The 24,058-nt window shown below is 49.3% G+C and overlaps 1 protein-coding gene across 3 annotated transcripts in view; it reads left to right on the top strand.

Annotated features, from left to right (window-relative positions):
• Window positions 1-20,531, top strand: part of GRIK4 (glutamate ionotropic receptor kainate type subunit 4) — a 208,863-nt gene extending 188,332 nt beyond the window's left edge. Inside the window, exons 13-20 of one of the 3 annotated variants that reach the window (XM_075116301.1) lie at window positions 1,319-1,432; window positions 9,484-9,593; window positions 11,682-11,855; window positions 11,996-12,161; window positions 14,492-14,717; window positions 16,158-16,286; window positions 19,088-19,206; window positions 19,731-20,531. In XM_075116301.1, the coding sequence (XP_074972402.1) occupies window positions 1,319-1,432; window positions 9,484-9,593; window positions 11,682-11,855; window positions 11,996-12,161; window positions 14,492-14,717; window positions 16,158-16,286; window positions 19,088-19,206; window positions 19,731-20,096 (1,404 nt within the window). In that variant the 3' untranslated portion in view covers window positions 20,097-20,531. Of the gene's footprint in view, window positions 1-1,318; window positions 1,433-9,483; window positions 9,594-11,681; window positions 11,856-11,995; window positions 12,162-14,491; window positions 14,718-16,157; window positions 16,287-19,087; window positions 19,207-19,730 lie in introns of those variants that run through there. The other 2 variants (XR_012664078.1, XM_075116302.1) reach the window with 2 other exon arrangements.
• The last annotated feature ends 3,527 nt before the right edge of the window (window positions 20,532-24,058 follow it).

The following is a 24,058-nucleotide window of genomic DNA, read 5'->3' on the forward strand; positions in this document are numbered from 1 at the left end:
ACCTTTTGCTGGCCTTTCCTCCCTGTCTGCCTTTAAGTGGGCAAGTCTGTTGGGGGCAGAGGTGGGGGAGAGACCCCTGGCAAAGCTCTGCCAGGAGGTGATTAGTCCTCTTTCTCTTAAGGAAAATGCAAGAGCAGCAGGGTCAGAGAGCGTAGTAAGAGTGACGCACCCACAAATTTGCCTTTATGTGGTGCATTTACAACTAGCACATGGACCCAGGGAGATAAGCTGCATATTTTACTGGGTCTTGGGTCCTGATGGTGCCTTGGCTTTCTGCACAGACCTTATGAAACTTAGAGATGACAAGTGCAAATAGGTTTTCTCCCCCCCCCCCCCCCTCTTTTTCCACTTGCATAATCATCATCCTGCAAAGCAGGCAAACAAATATATAAGGGAATGGAGGAGGTTTCATTTTTACAGAAAGCAATTACAGACATTAAAAGAGCTATAGTAATAAAAATAATATTTAAAATTCAAATCCCTTATCTATATTACAAGGGTATTAACATTGGAAGAAATTATTTTTATTTTTTTTTCCCCTAATCTTATTTGCTTTGCAAGGCAATCTGGAAATTTTTATGCCAATCCTCTGAATTTTTTTGGAGACCAATCTGCAATTTTGGAAGTCAGGGTTGGCAGCCCCTCCATGTAAACTTCATTACTCAGGGTATGGGGGTAATGATGCTTGCTGCTTTGTTATACTTTCCTACCTATGGCACTTGCAAGTAACAGTCTTGTCTGGAAGGGGACAGTTGTGTTCAACAGGGACTTTGGAAAGGGGAGGTTGTATCTTCTTTAGGTTAGTACAATATTTATTGTCTTGACAGCTCCTGTTTTGCCAAGTCTTAAAGCATTCAATGACTAGAAATGGCAATCAGGCTGTGAGCACCTGGGGGCAGGGGCTGCCGTTTTGTTCGCTGTTGGTACAACTCCTTGTGCACGGGCTCCCCACTTGGGAGCTTTGTGCTTTTCCAACCTGTAAGTATATAGAGAAAAAAATGCCCAGGTGAGGAAAGGAAAAACACAGAGAATGGGTTAAAGTTTGGAGTGTGTGAGCGGGGCTTATGGGAAACCCACCCGGGAAGAGAGGTGCAGGAGCCCAGTCCAAATTAGTGGGCATCACCGGCAAAACTCCCGTGGTTTCCACAGAGCCTGGGTTTTGCCCTGCAGCAAATGCACCCTGTCCCCGAGAAATGGGACATCCATCCTCCAGGAGCGGGTGTCTCGTGTGGCCCCAGACACAGCTTTGCTGCCTTCCCTGCCCCGTGCCTTTCCCAGGCTCGGGGTCCTGATCTTCTCTGCTCTCCTTTCTCTCCAGAAAGCTGATTTGGCCGTGGCGGGGCTGACAATTACAGCGGAGCGGGAGAAGGTGATTGATTTCTCTAAGCCGTTCATGACTTTGGGAATTAGCATTCTCTACCGAGTTCATATGGTAAGAGACTTATTTTATAACCATTTATGTCCCTCCATTATTTGCATGCAAACGTGCCTAGTTATAGAAGAAAAATGAATGACTCATAAAAATATTTTGGTTTCTTATTGAAACACAAATGTACTTGACCTTTCTTTCCTTCTTTTCACTGTCTTTCTGCCTTGTGTCAGCTTGGCAGATTTGATTCCCGTTCTTCAACCCCGCCTCAGCCCTGCTGGCTCCCCTGCCCTCTCCTCCCCTGACACACAAGAACTTCCAGGTGTGGTGGGGGTACATGAGCAGAGCCGTGTCAGGTCGGTGCTACCAGGGGAAGCGTGGGTAGATGTCAGCTTGTCTAGTTCTGCTTCAGGCCCAGCAAAAGCCATAGGACAGTTTCAGTGTGGCTTTGAGCCCGCTGGGGCGAGCTGTGCTAAGGGCGGGCTAGGCTGGATGGGTGCAGCAGCACGGCTGGGTGGTTCCACAGCTGCAGCAAGCCTGGCATGGAGTCACCATCCCTTCGCACTTAATGGTGGGAGGCTGCCTGTGAGGTGAGCTAGGACACCTCTGGGTGCACCTAGTTGGTGTCGGGCCCAAATGCCGTAATCTCGGCTATGTGCCCAGCCTGTGTGGTGTTCAGCCTTGCTGCGTTCTCACATCTGAGAATAAGATCAGGCCAGGAGGATATCTGGGATCACTTTCTTTGCCGTGACCTCCTGTAAATGCTCTACATGCAGATCAGTCCTCTTCTTTCTTAATCACAGGCAGGAAAAGGGCAAAATGTCACTCCTCGAGTGGCCCAGGGCACTGCCCCGGGGCAGACAGGGTGGTGGGCTGAACTCCACCGTGGGCAATTAGCTCCTTGCCCTGCATGGCTTCTGTTTCTCTGCTCTCAGCCCTTCTTGTTTGTCTCCTCTCAGTTGTTCACCCTAAAGATCAGGGGGCCCTGCAGCCTAAGGAAGGCTCCTCACTCTTAGGGAGCTCCCTGCCTCGCACAGGCGCTCTGAGACCCCCTTGTTCTGCATTGGCCAGGGAGGAGTGAGACGGGATGCGCGCTGTGGTTGAGCAGCTAGCTCGGGTTGTCCCTCCGCTGCATTCAGTCAGCTTTCACGGCTCTGGCAGCAGCGGCGGCGCGGTGAGCTGCTGCTGCCCACAAGGCAGGTCAGGCATTACATGGTGGCTGTTTAGCAATACGTGGGCCTGAGGCTTGGAGCAGAGCTGCTGTGAACCTGCCCAGGGGATTCACGTGTGCAAGCACATACATGGCCTTGTCTCATGTCTTTGCCTGGACAACACTTGTCTTAAATTCTCACAGATTCTCGTGCATTCCCGTTTCCTGTTCTGCCTTCTTCCTGAAGCTCAGGAGAGGACAGATTTTCCCCAGCTACGCCCATATGGGCCAGGCAAAGCCCCCAGTTCCCTGGTGTTACAGGAGGTGAGCTCTGACATCCAGGTCCTTTGCAACAGGATGTCGCGTTATTCCCAATTTGCGGTTTGGGAATGTACTCTGTGCAGTGCCAAGTGTGATGTGAATTACAGTCTTGGTTTCCTGTCAGCTCAACAATAGCAGCCAAAAGGATAAAACAATTAAAGCTGCCTCTCCCAGCCCCCTCTCTCAATTCGCAAGGCTGTTAAGGATGCAACGTTTGGTACGAACATAAACAAACTTGCGCATACATCTCTCTGTGCTGAGTGGCTCCTGCCAAGAACAAACAAGTAATTAAAATCTAGTTAAAATTCTGTTTCCTCTGGTACATGCAGAATTTAGGTTCAATGACTTAACTGATCAAAAAGGGTCAGAGTCTTCAAGCTCCCGGAAATCAAATGTAACTGTCCCTTCCCTGCTACCCTTGCTCTTTCACGCCACCAGCTGCCCCGTGGATCTGACAGGTTTTTCTGCCAGCATCTCTTGGCTGGGATTATAATGAAGTTTCTTGCTTTCTCACATGCATTTTTAAAGTTTGGGGATTGAGTATCATGCGTGCTCTGCCTCCGATTTACACCATAACCTTCAGCAAGTCCCTGAACGAGGCATCATTCCCTGAACAGCGTGAGGCTGATGTCGCTCTCTCCAGAGGAAACACAGGAATACCGGTGCAGGGATCTGCTCTAGAAGTGCAAGGCGTTTGCTGCTGCCTCCGTGCAAGCTCAGTATAAATGTGTCTGACACATCTACTTAGAGTGTAAGTTCTTCAGGGCCGGGAACATCTGCTGCTTGTGCTGGTACCAGACTAATGCAACAAGCCATGTTCCAGCCTGCCCTTTAGGCATTTACCACACTGAACAGGATTAATAATTACAGTCTTAAAAAACATTTGGCACATAGTCCACTGTGTCGTTCAGGACTCAGTCTTCAGGTGCCAGCGAAGGACCCAGTTAGGACTTGGGAGTAGGGGAACTGCCCGGTGACCCAGGCAGGCTTGCAAGGGTGGTGCAGGGCATCTCCCAGGTGAGGTCACTGCAGCGAGCCCTGCTTTGCCGCATGGAGGCCACGAGGAGCGATGGCGGGGGCAGTCTGGGCTCGTGCTCTCCCCAGGAGTAGGGTCTCCCCAGCAGGGAAGCTCAGAGCCCCCTCTTCCCTCTCCAGCACTTGGGCCTTTTTTGTCCAGACCTTTCCTGCTTAGCTTGAGGAGATTTTCAGAGCGCTGCATGGCAATTAACTAATTAAACTGGTAAATATTTATTTAACAAGGAAAGGCAAGGTAGCTAATTGCTCTGGGTTTTCTTTAAGGATGTGGTCTGCAGAGCAGCGGAAGGCAGCCCCATCTGCTCCCATCCCCTCCCCTCCCCTCCCTTTCCCGCCCCAACAAACATCTCTGCAATGTCAAAAATTGCAGCTGACGTATGTTAATCACGGCGCAGATCAGATGTAGCCTAATAAATAACCACAAATAAATCTCTTGCTGAGGAGTTGCCTCCATGCCCTGGTCTCCTCCCAGTGTGATGACATTTTATTTTAATTTCCATGTAACTCCAGTGGCAAATGATTTCTCCCCACTTTCTCCTCCCCACTCCGCAAGCCAGCCACCACAGTATGTGTGTTTCTTATCACACATAACCGAATATGGCAGCTTTAAATAGGGCTGTCATTTTTCTCAATTTCACTTGTTGTGATATAATCAAGTATGGATTTCTGACACGGGGACTCTAATAGGCTTTCTGACTTGCAGGCTGCTAAGAGAAAAAGCTTGCTTTGTTTTATTATGTTCCCATTCTCACCAGCTGGTGGGACCTGTGGAAGGCAGGAGATAGATGACAAGTCCTGAGCAGTCGCTCTGCTTGGCAGAGGGCTGAAATCAGGTGTCTCGTGCCATTTCTGCACCGAGCGATGTTGAAAGTCGGGTGTACTTGTAGCATACAAATGCTTTTGCTCACATACCTGCCTCTGTGGCAGGGAGTGAGGGACTAGCTAGCTCATGATTCTGGCTCTTCATCCCTGAAAGTCCTTACTGTGCTCTGCCTTAAGATGAGCAAATGTAGATTTGGTGAGTGCACTGGTATAGGTGAGTTTAGGCCAAGTGAACTGAGGCTCGAAGTGTTTCTACTTGATTGCTGCAGAAGGCACGAAATGGGAAGGACCAGATAGGTAGCTCCTTCATTCCAGTCAGAGAAGGCTTGACAGCCGAGGACAGGGAGCTGAGCACCCCTCCTGATAACCTGTGCTGCTCTGCCAGCGGGCCTCCTGCTTCACTGAAGCAGAGGTGGGAGCCACCGCTGGCCCCAGGCGTGCCCGGGGCCACGGTACGCATTGGCCTCTTGATTGTGGACCATCTGGTGACTTAAATGAGGCTAAGGGTTCACATCAGCCTGTGCTTGGGTTTTGCTTATCAACTCCAGAGAAAGGACCCTGGAAAGGGAGGGATTTGGATCTGCATCTGGGCCAGATGTGGTCATCCTAGAATATACATGCTTTGTTTTGGTGAGACCAAATGAACTGAAGTTATAACTAGCACACATCAGTGTTTCTGCATTGCCAGGCTGAGTTTTCTTGCTTTCCTTATGACTTACAGGGACAGAAGAGTGTTCTCTTGCCTGACTTTTCAAGGGGCAAACATCTATGAGAAATGACATATAGGTAGGGCTGTTTCTGTGAGAGGGAACAGGTGAGCGCTGGGGTCCCTTCAGGGGCTGTGGGGGGTGTGTGTGTGTAGGCAGGGAATCTTCAGGTCTCTTACAGGCCTGAACACAGTCAAATCCAGGACCGTGCCATATAGCTCCACTGCTCCTCCTCTGCTCTTCAGTCACCGGTATCTGCCCAGAAAACTGGTTCTCTCTGGCTAAACATGAAGACTTCCAAGAAGGAGTGAGGAGGGTAAATGAATCTCTCCTGCTTCCATCTGAGGATTTGCAGGAGGCCTTCATCAATTATTGGACATTTTGAACATTTCTATTCCAGGAAAAATAGCTCTTCCAATTAACAAAGCTGTATTGGGACCGGCTAAAAATATCTGACAGACTCCAGATATTGTCATTTCCATCTTCAAAACAGACAGATAAGAGAGAGTTTGTGCCCTCCGTGGGAACAGAATATCTCTATTCTTATCCACAACTGTGAATGAAAAGAATATGTAGCAGCAGCCTGAAAATGACTGTAGCTGAAAAGAACCAGAACTACTACTACTGTAAAGTCACAGGAGAGAGTCATTGCCAAGCCTGAGACTTAAAGCTTCCAACGCAATTTCCTTAATGAGTGTAATTTATTGACAAACTGCCCCAGAAACAGAGAAGACATCAAGGCCTTAATTACAGAAAGGAACTTCGTTACAGGAGCATCTCACGAGGGAGCCCCAGCCGAGGAACTGCCAGTGCCTGGGAGTTTCCTGCCAGCTCTGGGATGACAGGGAGGGATAAGCCGCCCAGAATGATCTTCTGCTCAAGAAGCTCGAGTTTGCTCGGCCGAGGGCAGATGGTGCCCTTCATACCTTGCAGGTTCCTGTTGAGTTGTGTAAACACCTGTGGGAGAAGAGAGGCAGCTGAGCCAGTTTAGCTCTAGATGAAAAAGGGAACCAGGGGTCTGTGGGGCATCCAGGAAAGCCATGCAGTCCTTAAAGAGAAGAGCTTTGACATCGCCTGCCTTTGGCTTCCTGTTGGCATCAAGAAGTCCATGATCATCTGGCTGGGATCAGTGAGAAGTGCAGAGGGAAGTGCAGAGGGAGCGTACCTCAGAGCCTGCAGGCTTGTGAGATGGTCTCACCTCTCTGAAATAGCGAGAGGAGCTCCAGCAAGGTGAGGAAAGGATGTTAATGGAAATGTGAATCCCTCCAGGATGCTGGGGGTGTAGTTTCCAGTAGTGTCTCTGGCGCCAAAGGCCCTTGGTTTGGGCCCAGATGCTGGCTATAGCAGTCATTTCTCTCTGGGTTTCTGGGAAGAATATAAGCCCTAGAACAGGCTCCCCGGGGAGGCAGTCACAACACCAAGCCTGGAGATATTCAAGAAGCACTGGGATGACGCCCTCAGAGACACGGTGTGAATTTGACATTGTCCTGTGCAGGGACGGGAGTTGGACTTGATGATCCTTGTGGGTCCCTTCCAGCTCAGGGCATTCTATAAGGAAAAGCAGAACACAGCAACAATTGACCAAAAAAAGGCAAAGGACAAAAGAAGAAGGTAGTATTTTTCACTGTTTGTACCTCACCTGCTTGTACCAAGCACAGTAAGGTAACCTGGTATGGAGGAGAGACCTTGTCTTAAAGAGAGACTCTGGAATCATACCCAGGAGAACCTGAACCTTTGCTTGGGATGTGACTTTAATCTGAAAACGGGCACAGGACGGTCTGAACCAGATTCTTAACTCATCTCTGTTAAAAAGCTTAATAAGCCAAGTTCTCTAAAAATGCTAATGTAGGTCCCAAGCTCAAAGTCGTCTTGTCCTTAAGGATACAGGGATAGGATGTTGTGGTGTGGCGGTTCTTTACTTCGCGCAGGGCAGTTTGCTGTAGAAGGTTTCTGAGATGTTACAGTCCCAGCTGGTGTCTGGAGCTGAGAATATCACAGTAGCCTAGATATTTCTAGTAGAGAGAGATTTTTGTGCAACAGCTCTTGCCTTTTCTAGCAACAACTTAGTCTTCAGAACAACTACCAAGACCTTGTGAAATTCAGGTTTTGCATAAGATTAGGAATACTTCAGTAGTAAAACAGTGTTTTTAAATGGGAATGGAATTTAAAGTGCTGCTCTGGTCTGAGGAAGGGAAAAAAATAGCAGCTGTATTTCCTGGGGACTTTTGTGAAAACAGAAAATTATTCACCACCTTTGGATTAAGCACAGCTCTAAAATATCAGGACTCTGATCTTTGATGCTCTGGGTTTGCTATGGCAATTGAAGTTAGGTGTTATTTATTACCAGCTACTATTAGTTTATGTGGATCACAGATGGGTAGGGTAAGGCAGTGGATTAGGAGAAATAAGGCCTGTGTGTACAAAGATGATCCCGGCAGCAGCTTTTGTGTAAAGCGAGCAAACTACAGCGGAGCAGCTGCCGTGCTGGAAGTGCTGGGAAACGGCTGCTGGGGTGAGCTGCATTGAGCAAACAGCGATAGACGTTTTCAGCACACAACAGAGAAAGGTGCCAGTAAGAAACACGCTGACAGCCTGGCCGAGATGTGGTAAAAGGCTGTTTCCACTCTGACTTTACAGTAAAAGCCTTTGCAGGAGCTCTGACTCATGGGCAGGTTCCCTGTTACACGTGCTTGGGGAAACTGCAGAGCTTGAGATTTTGCGATGCCAGGACTGACTTTGTGGTTTGGGGCAGAAGATACAGGCTCCTGTGAGCGAAGGGCTCACGTTCCCATGGGGTTAATGCAACCCTTTAGCCCTGTGTTGGGAGTTCCTGCTTTTACTGGGAGTCTTTCGGAGGTGACGGTAAAGAAAGATGATGCCTAAGGTAGATGAGCATTGCCTGAACATGGCATTGCCAGCAGTCGGGGTGGGAGAGGTATGTCAGGGCTGCACAGTGCTGAAACAAAGCACTTTCTGCTCCATGCAGATAGTAAAATTCGCACAGACAGCAAAAGAGCATTTTTTTAGTCCCATGGTTTGTGCTCTGTGTTCACCTCTCCCCCCGTCCCCCACGCTGGTGTTGAGTGTGCTCAGAGGTAAATTAGTGGCTGCTTTTTCCACCCTGGAGCAGGCTGTGTCGCAGAGCAGCTGCATGCACAGAGCTTCTGGTGGCGGGAGACGTACGCTCACCAAAATGGGAGGCGTTCAGCTTTTGAGAAACTTCTAGAAATTAATCCTCCCTTTGCACAAATTTTGCTAAATTTGACAAGATTTCAATGGTGGCAGTGTCCTTGTGAAAATTAAAGGTACCTTGAGAGAAGACCAACCTGTTTTTTTTCTAGCAATGAAGCCTTACTTTTCAAGGAAAGGTTGTTTGCTGAGAAAAAACAGGAAATTATGACGCATCCTGGAGATAAAAATATCGTGTTCCCTGAGATAAAAGTAATAATTTTATTGAGTTTTGTAGAGAAGTAACGTTTCAAGGCTGAATAAAGAATACCAGAAATATTGCAAACATCTTTTTTTTTTTTTTTTCCCCTTTTCTGCACAAAAATATTTTTTCCTCACTCTGCTTCGTGCAGAGGATCCCACCCACCTCCCAGCTCAGGCATGCTCTCCCAGGGTAGCCCCCTCCTGCCCAGCGAGCGTGGTGTGCCGCCTGCTTGGGTGGACAAGGGCTCCAGGTGGGAACTCCCCCTCGGAGGCCCTGCAGGTGGGGTTTGCAGCACATCCTACCACGGGGAGGGCAGAGTGCTGCAACTGTCTTGATTTTTCTATCAATTCACTTCTTTCTTTGCCTGGAGGAACGAAGTGGTTGACATGGGGAGAGGGGGAGAGGAATAGTCTTAGGAGATGTACCCCAGCAGGGAGGTGCTGCAGGACTTGGTCGTTTGTTGCATTTGGTCTCACTTGTTTGCCCTGCAAGGCTTTTGCAAAGCGCCATTTACTTTATTTCCCTTCTGTCGCTCCCATCCGTTGTCAGCCTCAGAGCAGGTGTGTTTCTTTCTGTCATTTTCAGAATGGACTGCTTAATTTGTAGAAATACAAGCAGGTCAAACTCCTTTTTGTTTCCCTTCCAGGGCCGCAAACCTGGCTACTTCTCCTTCCTGGATCCCTTTTCCCCTGGCGTCTGGCTCTTCATGCTGCTCGCCTACCTGGCTGTCAGCTGCGTCCTCTTCTTGGTTGCTCGGTAATGTGCATGGCGGTGCCTTTTCCTTCCTCGCGGTGCCATCTAGCGTCATGCTCCCAGACCCGAGGGGGGTGCGTGGTGAGGGGCTGGGCAGGGGGGACGCGGGGACATCCCCCGGGCCCCCGGTGCCGAGCGCGCAGTAAGGGGGGCAGGAGCATCCCTGCCCTCTGCCAGCTGGGGGCTGGGGCTTCGCACAGGCACGTCACTGATGCATATGGCAGCCCTGGGACGGCCGCTGGCATGGCTGTGTCAGGGTGGGTGGGAGCAGCGTGCTGCGATGTGGGAGCATGCTTGGCCGCAGCAGTGGGTGCTGGGGCCGACAGCTGCGTGGGAAGGGTGGGGAGGAGGTCTGGGAGCAGGGCCTACGCTGCAAATGGTGCTGCTCCCTGTAGATGCTTGATCTGCAATAGATAAATGAACCACTTTTCTGGACAGGAGGGTAGAGCCTGGCAGGCACAAGAAAACGCATTCAGAGGTATTAACACAAATTCCAGTAGTGATATTTGGTTCCTCTAGCCTTGTAAAACCCAGTGTGTACAAAAAATGGAAGTTAATTAATATCTTTCAACAGCCTCTTGGTTGATGTGCAGAGCCTCTTTTGACAGCTCTCAGTTCCGTTTCCTTATAACTAATTTAGATCAGCCTTAAAATATATCACTGAGTCCTTGTCTGCACTGCGTCGCCCATCGAGGCCCAGGGTCTGTGCTCCATTGCTGTTTTCCCTGGCCTCCTGACAAACTGCTCAATGTTGGTGGTGTAGATGGGCCTTGTCAGACACAGTTGAACTGTGTCCTGGCAGTGTGTACCAAAGATGTGCTCAGGGGACACAGTTAATACCCAATTCTCATTACAAAAATTGGAACTGTGCTGCCACTTGGTCCCTTAGCATGGCTAAAGTTTTCATCCTGACAGGGCTTTAATGGTTTCTTCGAATGCCATTACAGCCTCAGAAACAGAGTTCTAAAGAAACCATTGAATAATGCAGTCCAATGGTCTCTGCAATTTGGTGCCCCTTTAGCCCCCTCCTCATGTTTTAAACATGATCCTCCAAAAAAAGTTCCTTTACGTGGCTTCCTGCTGGAGATGGAGGTTTGGGTGCTACTTTCTGCCCTGCTCAGCAGTAAGGAGCTTTTGACCCTGTGAATTGCAGAAGGCTCTCCTAGAGCAGTGTTTTTTACTGCTAGTGCTTGATCCAACCATAGAAATTCTTCAAGAAATAACCTCCACTTCGTGGGCATCACAGTGAGGTAGGAGATTCAGAAATGGAAATTAACACCTCATTTTGGTTAAATGCTGTGTAAGCTGGCAGAGCCCTGCAGCTGTATTTGGCAGTATCCCGAAAATGACCCTCCCAGGCACCAGCTTTGTTAACCGTTAGCAATATCATGAACTGTGCCATAGGAATTAGAAGACTTTCTTAGCAACTGGGGAACTGAGGATCGGAAACAGCAAAACAAAGAGAGCTAGGCTGCAGTCACTTCAGTGGCAGGCTGTCAGTGATTTCAGATTCCCACCTCTGTCCTGTCCCTGTGAGCACTGAAAGCATGTGATGCTTTGAAACACCAGCACTTGGATTCAAACTAGACCTGGGACCTAGACCTTGCCAGGACAATCAGACCTTCTCAGAGCAACCATTTGCACCAATACAGCTATTTTTCTTGATGGTGTCATGCAGTCAGGTCCCACACACTTCACTTCTGAACTTCCCATCCATGCTCATTTGCCAGCAGGGAACACAGCCAAAGATGTCAAGTCTGTGCACATCTGGAATTATTGTTGTGGTTGTCTGCGGGATGATTTTGCACACAGGGCTCTAGCTTCCCCACAGCCCATTCCCAGATTTTCAGCAGAGCCTCTCAAAACTTTTGCAAATCTTTACAAGAAAGCCTCTGGCTCCTGAGTCTTAGAGAAAGCGTTTCACACAGCTCTGAGCCCTGGGCATCAGTTGACAGCAAAGTGTTTCCTCCTCAGAAAAATCTGCCTCTAGGAGAGTTAGGGCTTTGCAGCTTTTCTGGTTTTTGCTTTTTTTCTCCAAAGCGCCCGATTTCCCAGTGAATTACCTGAGCTACCCGTTTCTTGTCATTTTAGATTGACACCGTACGAGTGGTACAGCCCCCACCCCTGCTCACAGGGCAGATGCAATCTTCTTGTGAATCAGTACTCTCTTGGCAACAGCTTGTGGTTTCCAGTCGGGGGATTCATGCAGCAAGGCTCCACAATTGCCCCCCAGGCATTATCCACGCGCTGTGTCAGTGGAGTCTGGTAAGGAGGTCAGCCCTCCTCTTAAGGAAGGCTTCTCTTTGGGTCTTTTCTGGGCAGAAGCAGATGGAGGGTGGGGATGGAGATCAGATTCAGTCCATGGGGAAATCTCAGGTCACCAACTTCGCTTCCCCTTTCCCTAGGTGGGCATTCACCTTGATCATCATCTCCTCCTACACAGCCAATCTGGCAGCCTTCCTCACTGTGCAGCGGATGGACGTCCCCATCGAATCCGTAGATGACCTGGCTGACCAGACAGCCATCGAGTACGGCACCATTCATGGTGGCTCCAGCATGACCTTCTTCCAAGTAAACCCCATTCTTTTACTACCTGGGGCAGGAAGTGCAGAGGGCACGCTTTTAATCAGATTTGGATGTCACCCCAGCCTGTCATGGCTGTTTCATTCCAGTTTCTGGCATGGATGGGGCCTCTGGAGAGACCTCTGGCTGCTTGGTTGAACAGGACTGGGCTAGATCCACAGCGGGTGACGAGGGGACGAATGGTGGGGGAGGCATGGCGGAGGACAGGGAAAGCAGGATTTAGTAACACAGCAGCCGGCATGCTCTTGGGATGCTGGAGGGCTAATGTCAGGACATCTGTGCTGGACCCTGGAGGAGCAGGCTTTCCTGCCTGGACTTAGAAAGCAACTTAACACTGGGAGTGTCACCACGCGGGTGGGAAAGTGGTACACATCCTTGTGTCAGTGATGACATACCACGCTCTTCAGCAGATGAGTGTTTGCAGTCAAATTTCCATGGGCCTCTGTGCACTTTTGATGTGACCTTAGCTTTTACATGAGAGTCCCTCGGGTTGGGTAAGCAAAGAAACATTTGAAAACCCCAGGAATGCTAGTGTATTTAAAAGTGCTGGAGTCTAAAACAAATGGCAATGAAAACAAGTAAGTCAACTGTTTGCAAACTTCTGCGTGCCATTTAGCCCAATTTAATTTTTATCTTCCCTGATCTATTCAGAAGCAAAATGAGTGAGTGAATCTTTTTGGCAGTGCTCTGAATCCACAAAGAACTGCTTGAAGATTATTTATTTATTACTTGTTGAAATTCCAAGACGAGAGAAAGCTTTTCTCACTTTTACCCCCTCTGAGAGTCTGAACTGAATTGGGAAGCCTGAGAAATCTCTCGAGTGCCCCTGAGCATTTCAGCCCAACTTTACAGCCGTCAGGGGTTTGGAAAAAAGCTACTTTTAAGCAGAACATTACATCTAAAATGAGGTGAACAGAGCCCAAGTGACTTAGGTGGTTCTATACGAGGCACTCGCTTAGGACTCTTCAGGAAGGCTTTCGAGTTTAAAAACCTGACTGTGGCTCTGCGCTGCCTGGTGGGTGCTGGAGTCGCTGGTACCAGCGAAGAAATCAGCAAAAGATGTTCTTGTACCATTTGCAATGCTTTAAATTGCGCTGGCATCCATTTGCCTCTGGTGTAATGATGGTGGGTCAAATGCAGCGCTGGATTAAGCAGGCGTGGCTGAGGCTGTCTTCACCAGCCCTCAGCTCCTGGCTGCACGAGACGTGTGTGCACTGCTGAAGCGCCTTGCCTAGTCCTGGCAGCAGTTTCCCCTGACACTAACACACCAGATTAAGGTTTAAAAGTGCAATGAATCGGGAACAAACACACCCCCTGTTTGTCTGTCCCTAGCCCAAGTGGCTGCGCTCAGAGGACAGAGCTGGACAGCTGAGGAGAGTAACTAGGTCAGCAGCAGATTCCCTGAGGCTCTCCAGCCTCGCTTGCCAGCCACAGCAAACGAGCCCTCGGAGGTGTGACGGCAGGGGGTGCCTAGCAGCACGTCACCTGCCTGCTGCGGGGGCGGGGAGGGGAGGGGAGGTGGTTTAAGGGATTCCATGTGCTGCAGAAATGCAAGGGTGAGGGGGAAGGGGCAAATTCAGAAACTCCTAATGTAGACCAGAGTGTGTTTATCTTCAGTCTTTGTGCAAGCGGGTTTCACTCTTTGCTCAGCACAGGCTGACCACGGTCAGCTTTTCTCACAATCAAACCAAGATGGGTTCAACCACCAAAGAATTCTGAGGATTTGGGGCTGGTTGAGCTTTAGTTTACTGCAGTCAATGAAAAGACTCCAGTTCTCTTAAGCAGGTACTTTGATTTGGCTTACGAGGGGGTGAAATAAAAGTTGGATTCAGGGAGCAACAAACTCCAAAGAGCTTTGGCGTTGCCCCCAGACCTCAGTGCCCTTTTCAGGGGGATGGTCTCTGGCTCTGATGCGGGTGAGCTGTTAAGCCCAAGGTTGCATTGACAGCTGATAGGTGTGAGGTGTACAGGGAGCATTCAGTGGTTTAAAACAGCCACGCACAAGCTATTTCTTCTGGCTTTTTTTGTGTGTTTTTGATATACTGCTGTGGAAACTATGTATTTTTCTAAAATTGAATTTATGCAAAGAGCTTTGCTGGAACACATTAGAATTAGGTATGCGTTTCATGCCCAGCTTTGCCAATGAAGTCTCAAATCCACCAAGATATTTGGGTCCCTAAATCTCATTGGAATAAATGGAGGTTAGGCAACTAAATAGTTTTTGAATCTGGCACCAAATCATAGTGGTATCTAACTTGGGGCTTGTGTACCAGCAAGATGCTCCCACCTTAGCTGTGCTTGCCTCCTTTCTCCTGCAGAACTCCCGCTACCAGACGTACCAGCGGATGTGGAACTACATGTACTCCAAGCAGCCAAGCGTCTTCGTGAAGAGCACGGAAGAGGGGATTGCGCGGGTGCTGAACTCCAATTACGCCTTCCTGCTGGAGTCCACCATGAACGAGTATTATCGTCAGCGCAATTGCAACCTCACGCAGGTCGGGGGCCTTCTGGACACCAAGGGCTACGGGATTGGCATGCCCGTCGGTAGGCAGTGAAGAAAAATTCTAGTCCTTCTCAGCTGTCGTCAGAGGACCGGAGCATTTGAAAGGCTGAACCGGCTCTAAAGCCAATGTCACGTTTCACAGCTCTGCCCAGGGCCATTTTTATGTCAGGAGGAAAATCCAATACGTTGCAATTGCCCAAGGTGCACGCTCAGAGCCAGATGTACAAGACCCTGCTCTGGTCCAGAGCCATGTGACACGCGGCTGCGGCTCTTTAAATAATTCATGTGAAAGATGTTTCAAAATTGCTGCTTATTTTCTGCATATGTGCTCTTTGCTGACTGTTTCCCTTTGAACCAGTGTTTCTGAATCATTTTGTGCTCCTTGTTTTACCTCAGAAGTCCTGTAAAAGTAATGGTGTTGCAACTCGTGTAGTTTTTAGCTCAAGTTTCTTAACAGCTGGTGGTCCTTAAAACTCCAGGACAGAGAATTGGGCAATTCAGTGGCTATCTCAGCTGATAATCAAGTTTAACAAATGCAGGGTTTTTGTCTTTCAAGTATGAGAGCTAGCAAGAGAACATCATCTCCTGGGGCAGCACAGAGAAAGGATGTAGCAGTTGTTATTCCCAGCGATCGACTGATCTGTCAGCCAGTCTCGCAGGCTCAGGAAGGCTTCTTCCTGACCTTTAAGCACCTGCACTTAGCAATACAAAGTTAAGGTGAATTACATAAGAGCCGTCACACAAACAGTCACTATAGTTTAGCTAACATGCATAAGCTTGTAAAGTCACAGTAACCTGATTGTGAGTAAAAATCCTTACTTTCAGGGCTAATTTTGTTCTGACATTGTCTTGTTAAACAGTGAAACTGTAGGAGATAAGAAGAGCAGAAAGCTGCTCACTGGGGACAGTAGTGCAGAGTTACCAGGAGAACCGCGGTCTTTCCCACGGCCCTTCTTCAGGATCTCTGGTAGCAGACATCATCAAGACTGCAGTAGAGATCGCTGCCGAGTGGAGAACTGAGCCTCCTCTACCATGAACATTTGGGCTTGTGTGTAGGTTGAACTTGGTGCTGTTGCAGTGCACCAGTTTTGAGGGAAGGTGCGTTAGAGCAAGGTCGAAGTTGGAGGCAGAATGACATGAGAGAGACCTCAGTGGTGTGGAAGAGCAGCAGTGCGATACTGAACTGCCTGTTCAGACCCTGCCCCTGAGGCCGAAGCTCCCCCTTGTAAAGGACCTCTTTAAACGGCCTATGTGGGTCTTGGGGGACAGGCGAAATTACCATCTGCAAATAGCATTAACCAGTTGACAGTCCCAGCAGGGAGGCTGCAGGTTTCAAGGGCTTACATGGACTGAAGTCCCTCCCAAACTGTTCAGAGACGAGCTTTTGTAGTTGGGCACGCTGGCAGGGCGTCATGGCGGGGATGAGCGGGGAGGAAGGCTGGCCAAGGCAGTGCCTTACCACGTACCTCTTGGTGTTGCAGGCTCTGCGTTTCGTGACGAGTTTGACCTGGCCATTCTCCAGTTGCAAGAGAACAACCGCCTGGAAATCCTGAAGCGCAAGTGGTGGGAAGGAGGCAAGTGCCCCAAAGAGGAGGACCACAGAGCCAAAGGTAAGCCACGCCGCTTGCTGGTAGCGTGCTGAAGGGATCAGGCAGCAAAAGCATCCTTGCCAGCAGTGCAAGGATGGATGTCCATCTGCACATGAGCGCTTCCAGGTCTTCTGCCTGAGAATCACTCTTTCCCCTTCTTCTGATCTGAGATTCCTTCCGTCACAATTCAAGGAGAAAGCCAAACAGCTCTGCTGTGCCTCATGCTGTGTGTTTTTGCCTGGGGCAGAGATAGCGGGAACAACCAAATGACAAATATTGGAGGCATATGGAGGGTAAATTAGCTTCTAATGAATGTCTGCAGCATTACATGGGAAAATGGATGGCTAAAGGGATCAGACCAAAATCCTGGGTTCCTTCAAAGGAGATGGATCTCCACCACAGGCCTGCTGGTTAATGGCTCCAAGTGAAAGTGCCTTTCAAACAGCCAAGGGAAGGGACATAAGGACTTTATTAGTACATCTGTAAACTAAGGAGCAAATTCTTTTGGGTAATGCTATGCAAATTGCCATAAAAGCGACCACATTAGGCTGATGTCCCAGTGTGAAAGCAGTTGCCAGCTTAACACAGTTGCTGCATTTTTTTAGTTTTGGCTGTCACCCTTTCCTCAGCAAGCGTTTTCTGGGAGGCCAGCAGGTCCCCCAGTTGAAAGGACAGTCGCCTGACCTTTCTGAGCACAGAAACAGAATGCCAAGCCGGGTCTGTGGTAGCTCTTTCGTTTCCCTGACATTGCAGCGGGCATAGGCGGGGGTGTGTCTGTGCGCTAGGCTGGATGAGACCCAGGAGGGACTGTGAGCCGGTGCTCCCTGTTGGGCAGTGCTGCACTACAGGCAGCTCAGGCTGTTAGTTTTGAGACGGGAGGTGTTGACCCAGTGTAAGACATCAGGCCTGGGGGTAAGGCGATAAGCTATTAAAGAAGTTACTTTTGAAGGTGAGCAAGCACATGGGAGTCTCTTCCTCCATGGACTGTGCAAAAAGCAACTCAGAAGTCTGTGGGCTGTCTCAAGGTGGCTTTGGAAGGGGGTGGCTGGGGAGGAGGCTTTTGGGCTGTTTCTGGCCCTTCCTGGCACACTCTGCCAGCCTGGACAAGTTTTTCTGCCTTTTGTGCTTTCTGTCACAGCCCACTTTCTCAGTTTGGGAAATGAGGGAAGGCTGTAGCTTGCTGGAATGTGTATGTGGAGGAAGAAAATACCTCTCAGGTGAGCTTGGGAATGGGTGTCTGAGGTGGCACCCAGGTAGAATGATAGAAGGATGTCGAGAGAGGTAGTGGCCCTAAATCCAAATTTGAGAGATGCTGAGAGAGAGGACGGCCTTTATCTTGAGTCTAAACTGTGATTAGGGGCTGTTTTCTGCCCTGTAACTGCTGTCTTAGTGGAAACATCCCTGCAAAGGGCTGATTTACAGAGTCACTAGATTGCTCCGGCGGCAATGCCAGAAGAATGACGGAGGAGGGAGGGAGAAATGTGACCTCCTAAGTTTTAGAACAAAACAGGTCAGCGATTTACAAGGATTTTGGTGAGATTTTATGTCTAAAAGCCACGCAGAGATTAAGTCAATAAATCATTGATTCTTACGCTCTGATTTAATGCTACAGAGGGGAGAGGAAGATTTTTATAGATGTTCTTGTTGAATAATGGCCTCATACACTCACCTCAGTACAAAGCACTGCATGCTTTTTAGTAATCAATCCAATCAGGGGCCCAGTCCACTTGAGACCCAAAACCAACAAGCACAGGAGAGGAGAGGTGTTTCCCGGACAGCATGTGCTGATGACAGCATTGCTCCCCAGCTCCTCTCACGGTCCTGTTCTGCAGGGCTGGATGGAGGCACAGGCTGTGTTTTTGGGGACGGGGTCGCGGTGGGAAGCGAGGTGACAGCCTCAGCACACAGACAGCTCAGGACAGGTTTTGAGGGGTGGATTTTCCTTACAGCTGGTGAGCTTTCTGGAGCGCAAGCTGTGTCGGACAGGGCTGGCATCTGCCATGCATGTGATTTAGTCCCTCCCCTAAGTGAAGCTGCCTGCACGTGCAGCACTTGGCCCGCGGTGGCTGAATGGCTCCTCTGATCAGTAGCCTGGGTAGTCATCCTGTTGTAGGTGAGTTGTCCAGGGCAGGTGCGATGAGTCGCGCCATGGAGGTGGCTGTTTCTTCCTCATGGGCCAGAAAGCGCTGGGCAGAGAGCACCCAGCTGTAACCAGGTACCCCTGAGAGGCAGGGACCCCATTCAGTCACCGTTTAATGTGAAACGGCGTTGGGTCCTGGTCTTGTTTGGAACCTCTCCTTGCGAGTGCAATACAAGCAGCTGTAATCATTTTTCACCAGCACTTTGTAATGCAGCCAAAGGAGTTTTTCTTGGTGCCAGCTTCCTTTAAAGCCCTTTCTTGTCTTCATCTCTGCTGCTTTAAGGACATTGCTCATCTTCCTTTGCAAAGTTCAAAGCAACTAGAGCTGGGTGTATAATTTGCAGGGATTAATGTGCCTGATTGATCTCTCATTTTTTTCTCCTGTTTTCAGTTTGTCCACAAATTGCTTTGTACTTCCCTCCAATCTATTTGCTGTTTATCTGCAAAATCATCATTTCTGAGAACACATCTTTGATTGTGCAGTTAATGCAAGTCATTCAGTTTGCGACCTGAGTCATGCGGTTAGCTATTAATAGGACAGTGCTGGATATGTGTTTTTGGGCCCTGGCTCAGTATATGCAATGCCAACTAAACAGCAAAGAATCGGGATTTCTGTACAGTGATGCTTGCCATTTATGTTGTGTCTCCTTTCCACAGCATTGTCTCTTCTGCTTTATTTTAGGCCTTGGAATGGAGAATATTGGTGGAATCTTTGTGGTTCTCATCTGTGGCTTAATCGTAGCAATTTTTATGGCAATGCTGGAATTTTTGTGGAGCCTTCGGCACTCTGAACAGTCAGAGGTAGGACCTGAAAGTGTCCTGAGGGGATAGTGTGCGTTTGTTGCTATCTGCAGGGTGCTCAGCAGTGCGGTGCTCTGGAGCACGTAATGCACCCAGGCTGAGATGAGACCTCAAACACACGAGAAGGCTAGGTGCACCGGGCAGGGTCTCAGATGCACGAGCTTCTCATGCACTCCTACTGAGATCGAGGCTGTAGGGGTGCTCCAAGGGCTTTTGAAGGGATCGAGGATGTGTACAACGTCCAGGTACCTTTCCTGGAGACGGGATCACCTTGAGGAGTTCTACCTGCAATAGGTTTGGGTCTTGTGTTGATTTGGGGATCCAGAACACAGGAGGGTCTCTGACAAGAGGTGGAATCTGTTGGGCTAAATCAAGCGTAAATGTCCGAGCATTGGTGTCGAAAGCCAGTGGCCAGATTAACAACCGAGTCCGTAACATTTTGGCATCAGAATCCAGAGCAGACGCAGCACTGCTGGGCTCGCAGCTTACCTAGGTGAGCAGTATGTCTCGGGTCTGCCTTCCAGGTGTCGGTGTGCCAAGAAATGGTGACGGAGCTGCGCAACATCATTCTCTGCAAGGACAGTTTCCACCCTCATCGGAGGCGAGGGGGAATGATACGGACTCGCCCCGTTATCCCAGAGGAACGCCGAGCCCGCAGCACAACCACGCTCAGCAATGGGAAGCTGTGCAGTGGGGGCGAGCCAGATCCCCTGGCACAAAGACTGGCACAAGAGGCCGCGCTGGTCGCCCGAGGGTGCACGCACATCCGTGTGTGCCCCGAGTGCCGCAGGTTTCAGGGCCTCCGGGCACGGCCATCTGCAGGCTCGCCCGCACAGAGCGAAGAGAGCTTGGAGTGGGAGAAGACCACCAACAGCAGCGAGCCCGAGTAACGCTGGGGCGGGGGGCATTGGGGTGGGCCGAGAGGGTCCTGTTCCATTTTACAGAACACGGACTTGTAAAATGTTAAACTCGTTTTTAAATTAAAAGCAGTTACCCAGCTTCTCCAGAGCAAGGCGGACCTTTGGGCTGACGTGCGGGCCTGGCCAGAGGGTTGGCTTTGGTTTCGGCGTCCAAGAGGACACACATCTTCCTGCAGCCTGACGCAGCAGGAGCGAGGTCCTCTGGCTGGCCTGTCTCCAGCAGTTGTCTCCATGCCACCATGCGGCTCCGAGGTGGGAAGGAGGGACGTGGTGGGTAACTGGTGTAGCAGATATTGCCCACCCAGGGGCAAGAGTGGTTCCTGGAACTTCTCCACCCCAGGACAAGAGAAAGGACGCTAGCGCCGTCTCCCCATCGCGCAGACTTACCGGGGGGTGCTCTCAAAGGGTGGGGGGGAGGGCCTTTTTATTTGACACGGATAAGGGACAAGAAGGGAGGAGTCATTATTTTGGTTTGGTTTCTTTTGGGTATGTCAGGACCTAGTCTCCAAGGCACCAGGTTTCAGGTGCTGAACGCTTCTTGCTTTTCAGAGTGCGGCAGGTGGACTGAGGGAGGAAGGGAAGAATGGGGCACACTCCCCATGAGAAGCAGCATTTGCTGAATGTCCATCTGAGGAGTTGTTAAAGTACATATATATATATATATAAAAATATATATATATACATAGATATATATTAAAATGCCAAAAAACAACCAACAAACACAGTGAACTCAAAGAGGCCTTGAAACGCCTGGAATTTCAGGGGTTCTGTGTCTTTTGTTTAGTTCTGGGGTTTTCCTTTGCTTTTTTTCCTTTCTGTTTTTGGGTGCGGGTGGGGGAGCCTTTTGATGAAGGGGAGGTGGGAGCAGGCAAGAGCAGGGAGTGCCGGGGAAGGCTTGCCTTTCCTGCCAGCAGAAGGAGGTGGTATTTGCTGCCCGCTGTTGCTCCCCAAAGCATCTGTGGCCTGTGCTCTGCACGTTCCCGAACAGTGACTCTGAGCTCTGCCCCAGGCTTGAGAGCTCCCCTTGTCTGTGACCTACGGAGCACCCTCAGCTTCGAGGGTGACTTACAGCCCACGACTAGCAGTGACGATGCCGCACAGCATTTGAGAAAACCAGTAGCCCGGGATCCAATGTAAGGAAAATATTTACTTCCCTAGCAACAGCAGCAGCTCACTCTCTGCTTGGTACAAACGTGGGTTTTACATTGACGAGTTTAATTTTCTGATTGAAAAACAAATTCTATGCAATTTCTGATTGTAAAAGGAAAGAGACGACAGTGGAGAGGGGCAGGGAAGATAAAGCCTTGAGTGAAGGTAGATCCTGTTCTTGAATCGTTTTCTTTTCTTTTTGTCTTGAATGTACTGAAATAAAAGATGTCCTTGTATAATCATGGGTTTTTTCTCTTTCCTTCCCTGTCCGTGCTCATAAAAGTCATGAGGTAATTTGAGGCCCATCTGCTCAGGGAGAAACCCAGCAGCTCCCCAGCTGAAAGGGAAGAGGTGCTTTGGCTGTTGCAAGTCTCTGCTGCCTGAGCGTATCCACACCTGCGTTGTTGCCATTATCTGTAGCTGAATGGAAATGGGAGGGAAAAAAAAGGCCGAAAAAAGAAAGCCCAAGATACGTGGTGGTACAGGGGGAAAGAATCCATAACCAACAGCAGTGCAGTCTGTTCAGTGGCCCCATCCACATGATGTGGACCACGGCAGCTACAGCCTTCCCAGACCTGCTGGCTGGAGTCCGGTTGGCCAGGGGCTGAGGTTTAGGATGGCCAAATCCATCGCATTGTCACAGGCAGGACATGGTCTCCAGCAGATGTTTCTGAGAAAGATGTGCAGGGAATGGGATGCGATGCCGTGGTGATGGGCACGTTAGGGTTGTTCTGTTATTTCCAGCAGCTTCTGAAGAGTCTGCCACACAGCGACAGTAAAATGTGCACGCTCAGAGAGTCCTCGTGCAACAGGGAGGACTTGCAACACGAGCTGCTTGTGCAGGATGTTCATAAAGGTCCTTTCTGGTCTTCCTATCTGCAAATCTGTGGGATGTTACCCTCTCCCTGACTAAACAGAGTGGTGAAGGTGCGACCATGAGATGAGGTAAGGCTTTCCCAGAGCCCAGGAACCTGGTGCCACAGGATCGGAGGGGTGGATCCTCAGCTGAGGTAAGTCAGCAAAACCTCCAGCCCTGCACTCTGCAAGGAGCCAGGCTTGGGCTTTCAAAGTACTGACAGCAATACTAGGCACATCTGAGTGTGCCTGTGTTGTATTTAAAGGCCGACATGTTTTTACGAGCAGCAGAATATATTCATCAAAAGGAAGCTGCTTTTTAAAATTTATTTACAGATTAGCAGAAGAAAAGGCTCCATGAATCATTTATCGGACCTGATGTTTTTTTCACCCCTTCACTGCAGTGAATAAAGAGGGATTTTGACAGAGCCAGACATTATTTCTCTGCTTCTCCAAAGATCTCGCAGTCATCTGCTCAGACAGAGGATGTCAGGAAAAAAAATGATGAGAAACCACCTGGTTTCTCACTGTCTTTGCTTTTTATCTCTCTTGTTAGCTCACTCCACGCATATGGTATTTTATATCTGGGTCTGTATTTTAGGGAGATTTTTTGTAATGTCCCTTTTGCCCTCTTGTCTCTTTCTAGATTTTTTAAAATGTTTAGAGTGTTTGCACTCGGAGCAGCAATGGACCTCAGGAGAGCAGTGGATGGATAAAAGCCACTGTCATTTGGGTGCCTCTTCTAGTGTCTCTGTAGGTCCCATATTTTCTGCTCACTGGTAAATAGCTACAGGTTTTACACTGGAGGGACCCCACAGCAGACACCATTATGCATATGCCTGGGTGTGTACTCGTATGCATTTGTGTGCCCAGATGGCTTTACATCTCACATACTCTCTCTCCCCAGTTTTTGCTCTCATCTTTGAAACTAATGTGGGGGCTTTTTTGCTCAGCCAGCCCCAATGCTAATGCAGTTCAAGATCCGCAGTGATTTGCTGTTCAAAAGGCACTTTCCCAGTATCGCTGTCTCCTGATAAAACTTGAGTAATTCTAGTAAGATGTCTGCAAATTCCACTGGGAGCCAAAGATTAGATCAACTAAAATGTAATACTTTGCTTTATCCCCTCTAACTGTTTTATTTGATCTTCCTGCTGCCCCTCTGTTCAGGGAGTCCAGCACTGGGGCCAAGAACTTACCTCTTTCCCTGCAGTGACAGCCAGTTCTCCAACCCTGGCTGGGTTGACAGCAGTCTGGCAGGTTCCTCACTAAAAGGCCTGGGATGTCTCCTCATGCGCTAAAGCGCATGTTTGTGTTGTTATTGCAGGCAGTTCTATTTCCATTAGTTCACCTAATCATAAAAAACTATTTTCTCCTCAGAGGTTGCATGGCTGAAGGTATTAACAAGGCTTGGACTAGCCTGGGGGCATCTACTGAACTGAGTGGTGTAAGTAAAATAGAAAAGGGTTGTTCTGTGAACCGTGAGAGCCTCCAGGACTTTGGGAAGAAAGACAGTGAGCTATAAATTATAAAACAGAGACTGAACCCTTTGGACCTTAGTGGTCGTGAGGCAGGAATCTTTAACTATTTCAGATCCACAGAAGACTTCCTTGCTTCTGCACTGCCAAGTCCATTTCTCTCCTTGAACACAAAGTGCCATGCCAGGTAAGTCACCCAAAAGGTAGGGGAAGAGGCCAAGGGAATAGCTTTTTTTTTTTTTTTTGCTTTCGTGTCGTTGTGTCCGTGTCGTGTCCCTGCCCCCGAGATGCTGAGTTACAGAAAGGTTCTGAAAGGGGGGTGAGTCCCAGCAGTCATATGTAAGCTGGTGGAGATACCTACAGCACTGTAACTGCAGCTGTGGGTGCAGGGTAGCTAGCTGGGCTAGACAGAGGAATGTGGGTAACTGGTTTTGATGGTTCTTGGATGATGGC

This window comes from Phalacrocorax aristotelis, chromosome 22 (assembly GCF_949628215.1).
Source record: "Phalacrocorax aristotelis chromosome 22, bGulAri2.1, whole genome shotgun sequence".
NCBI lineage: Eukaryota > Metazoa > Chordata > Aves > Suliformes > Phalacrocoracidae > Phalacrocorax > Phalacrocorax aristotelis.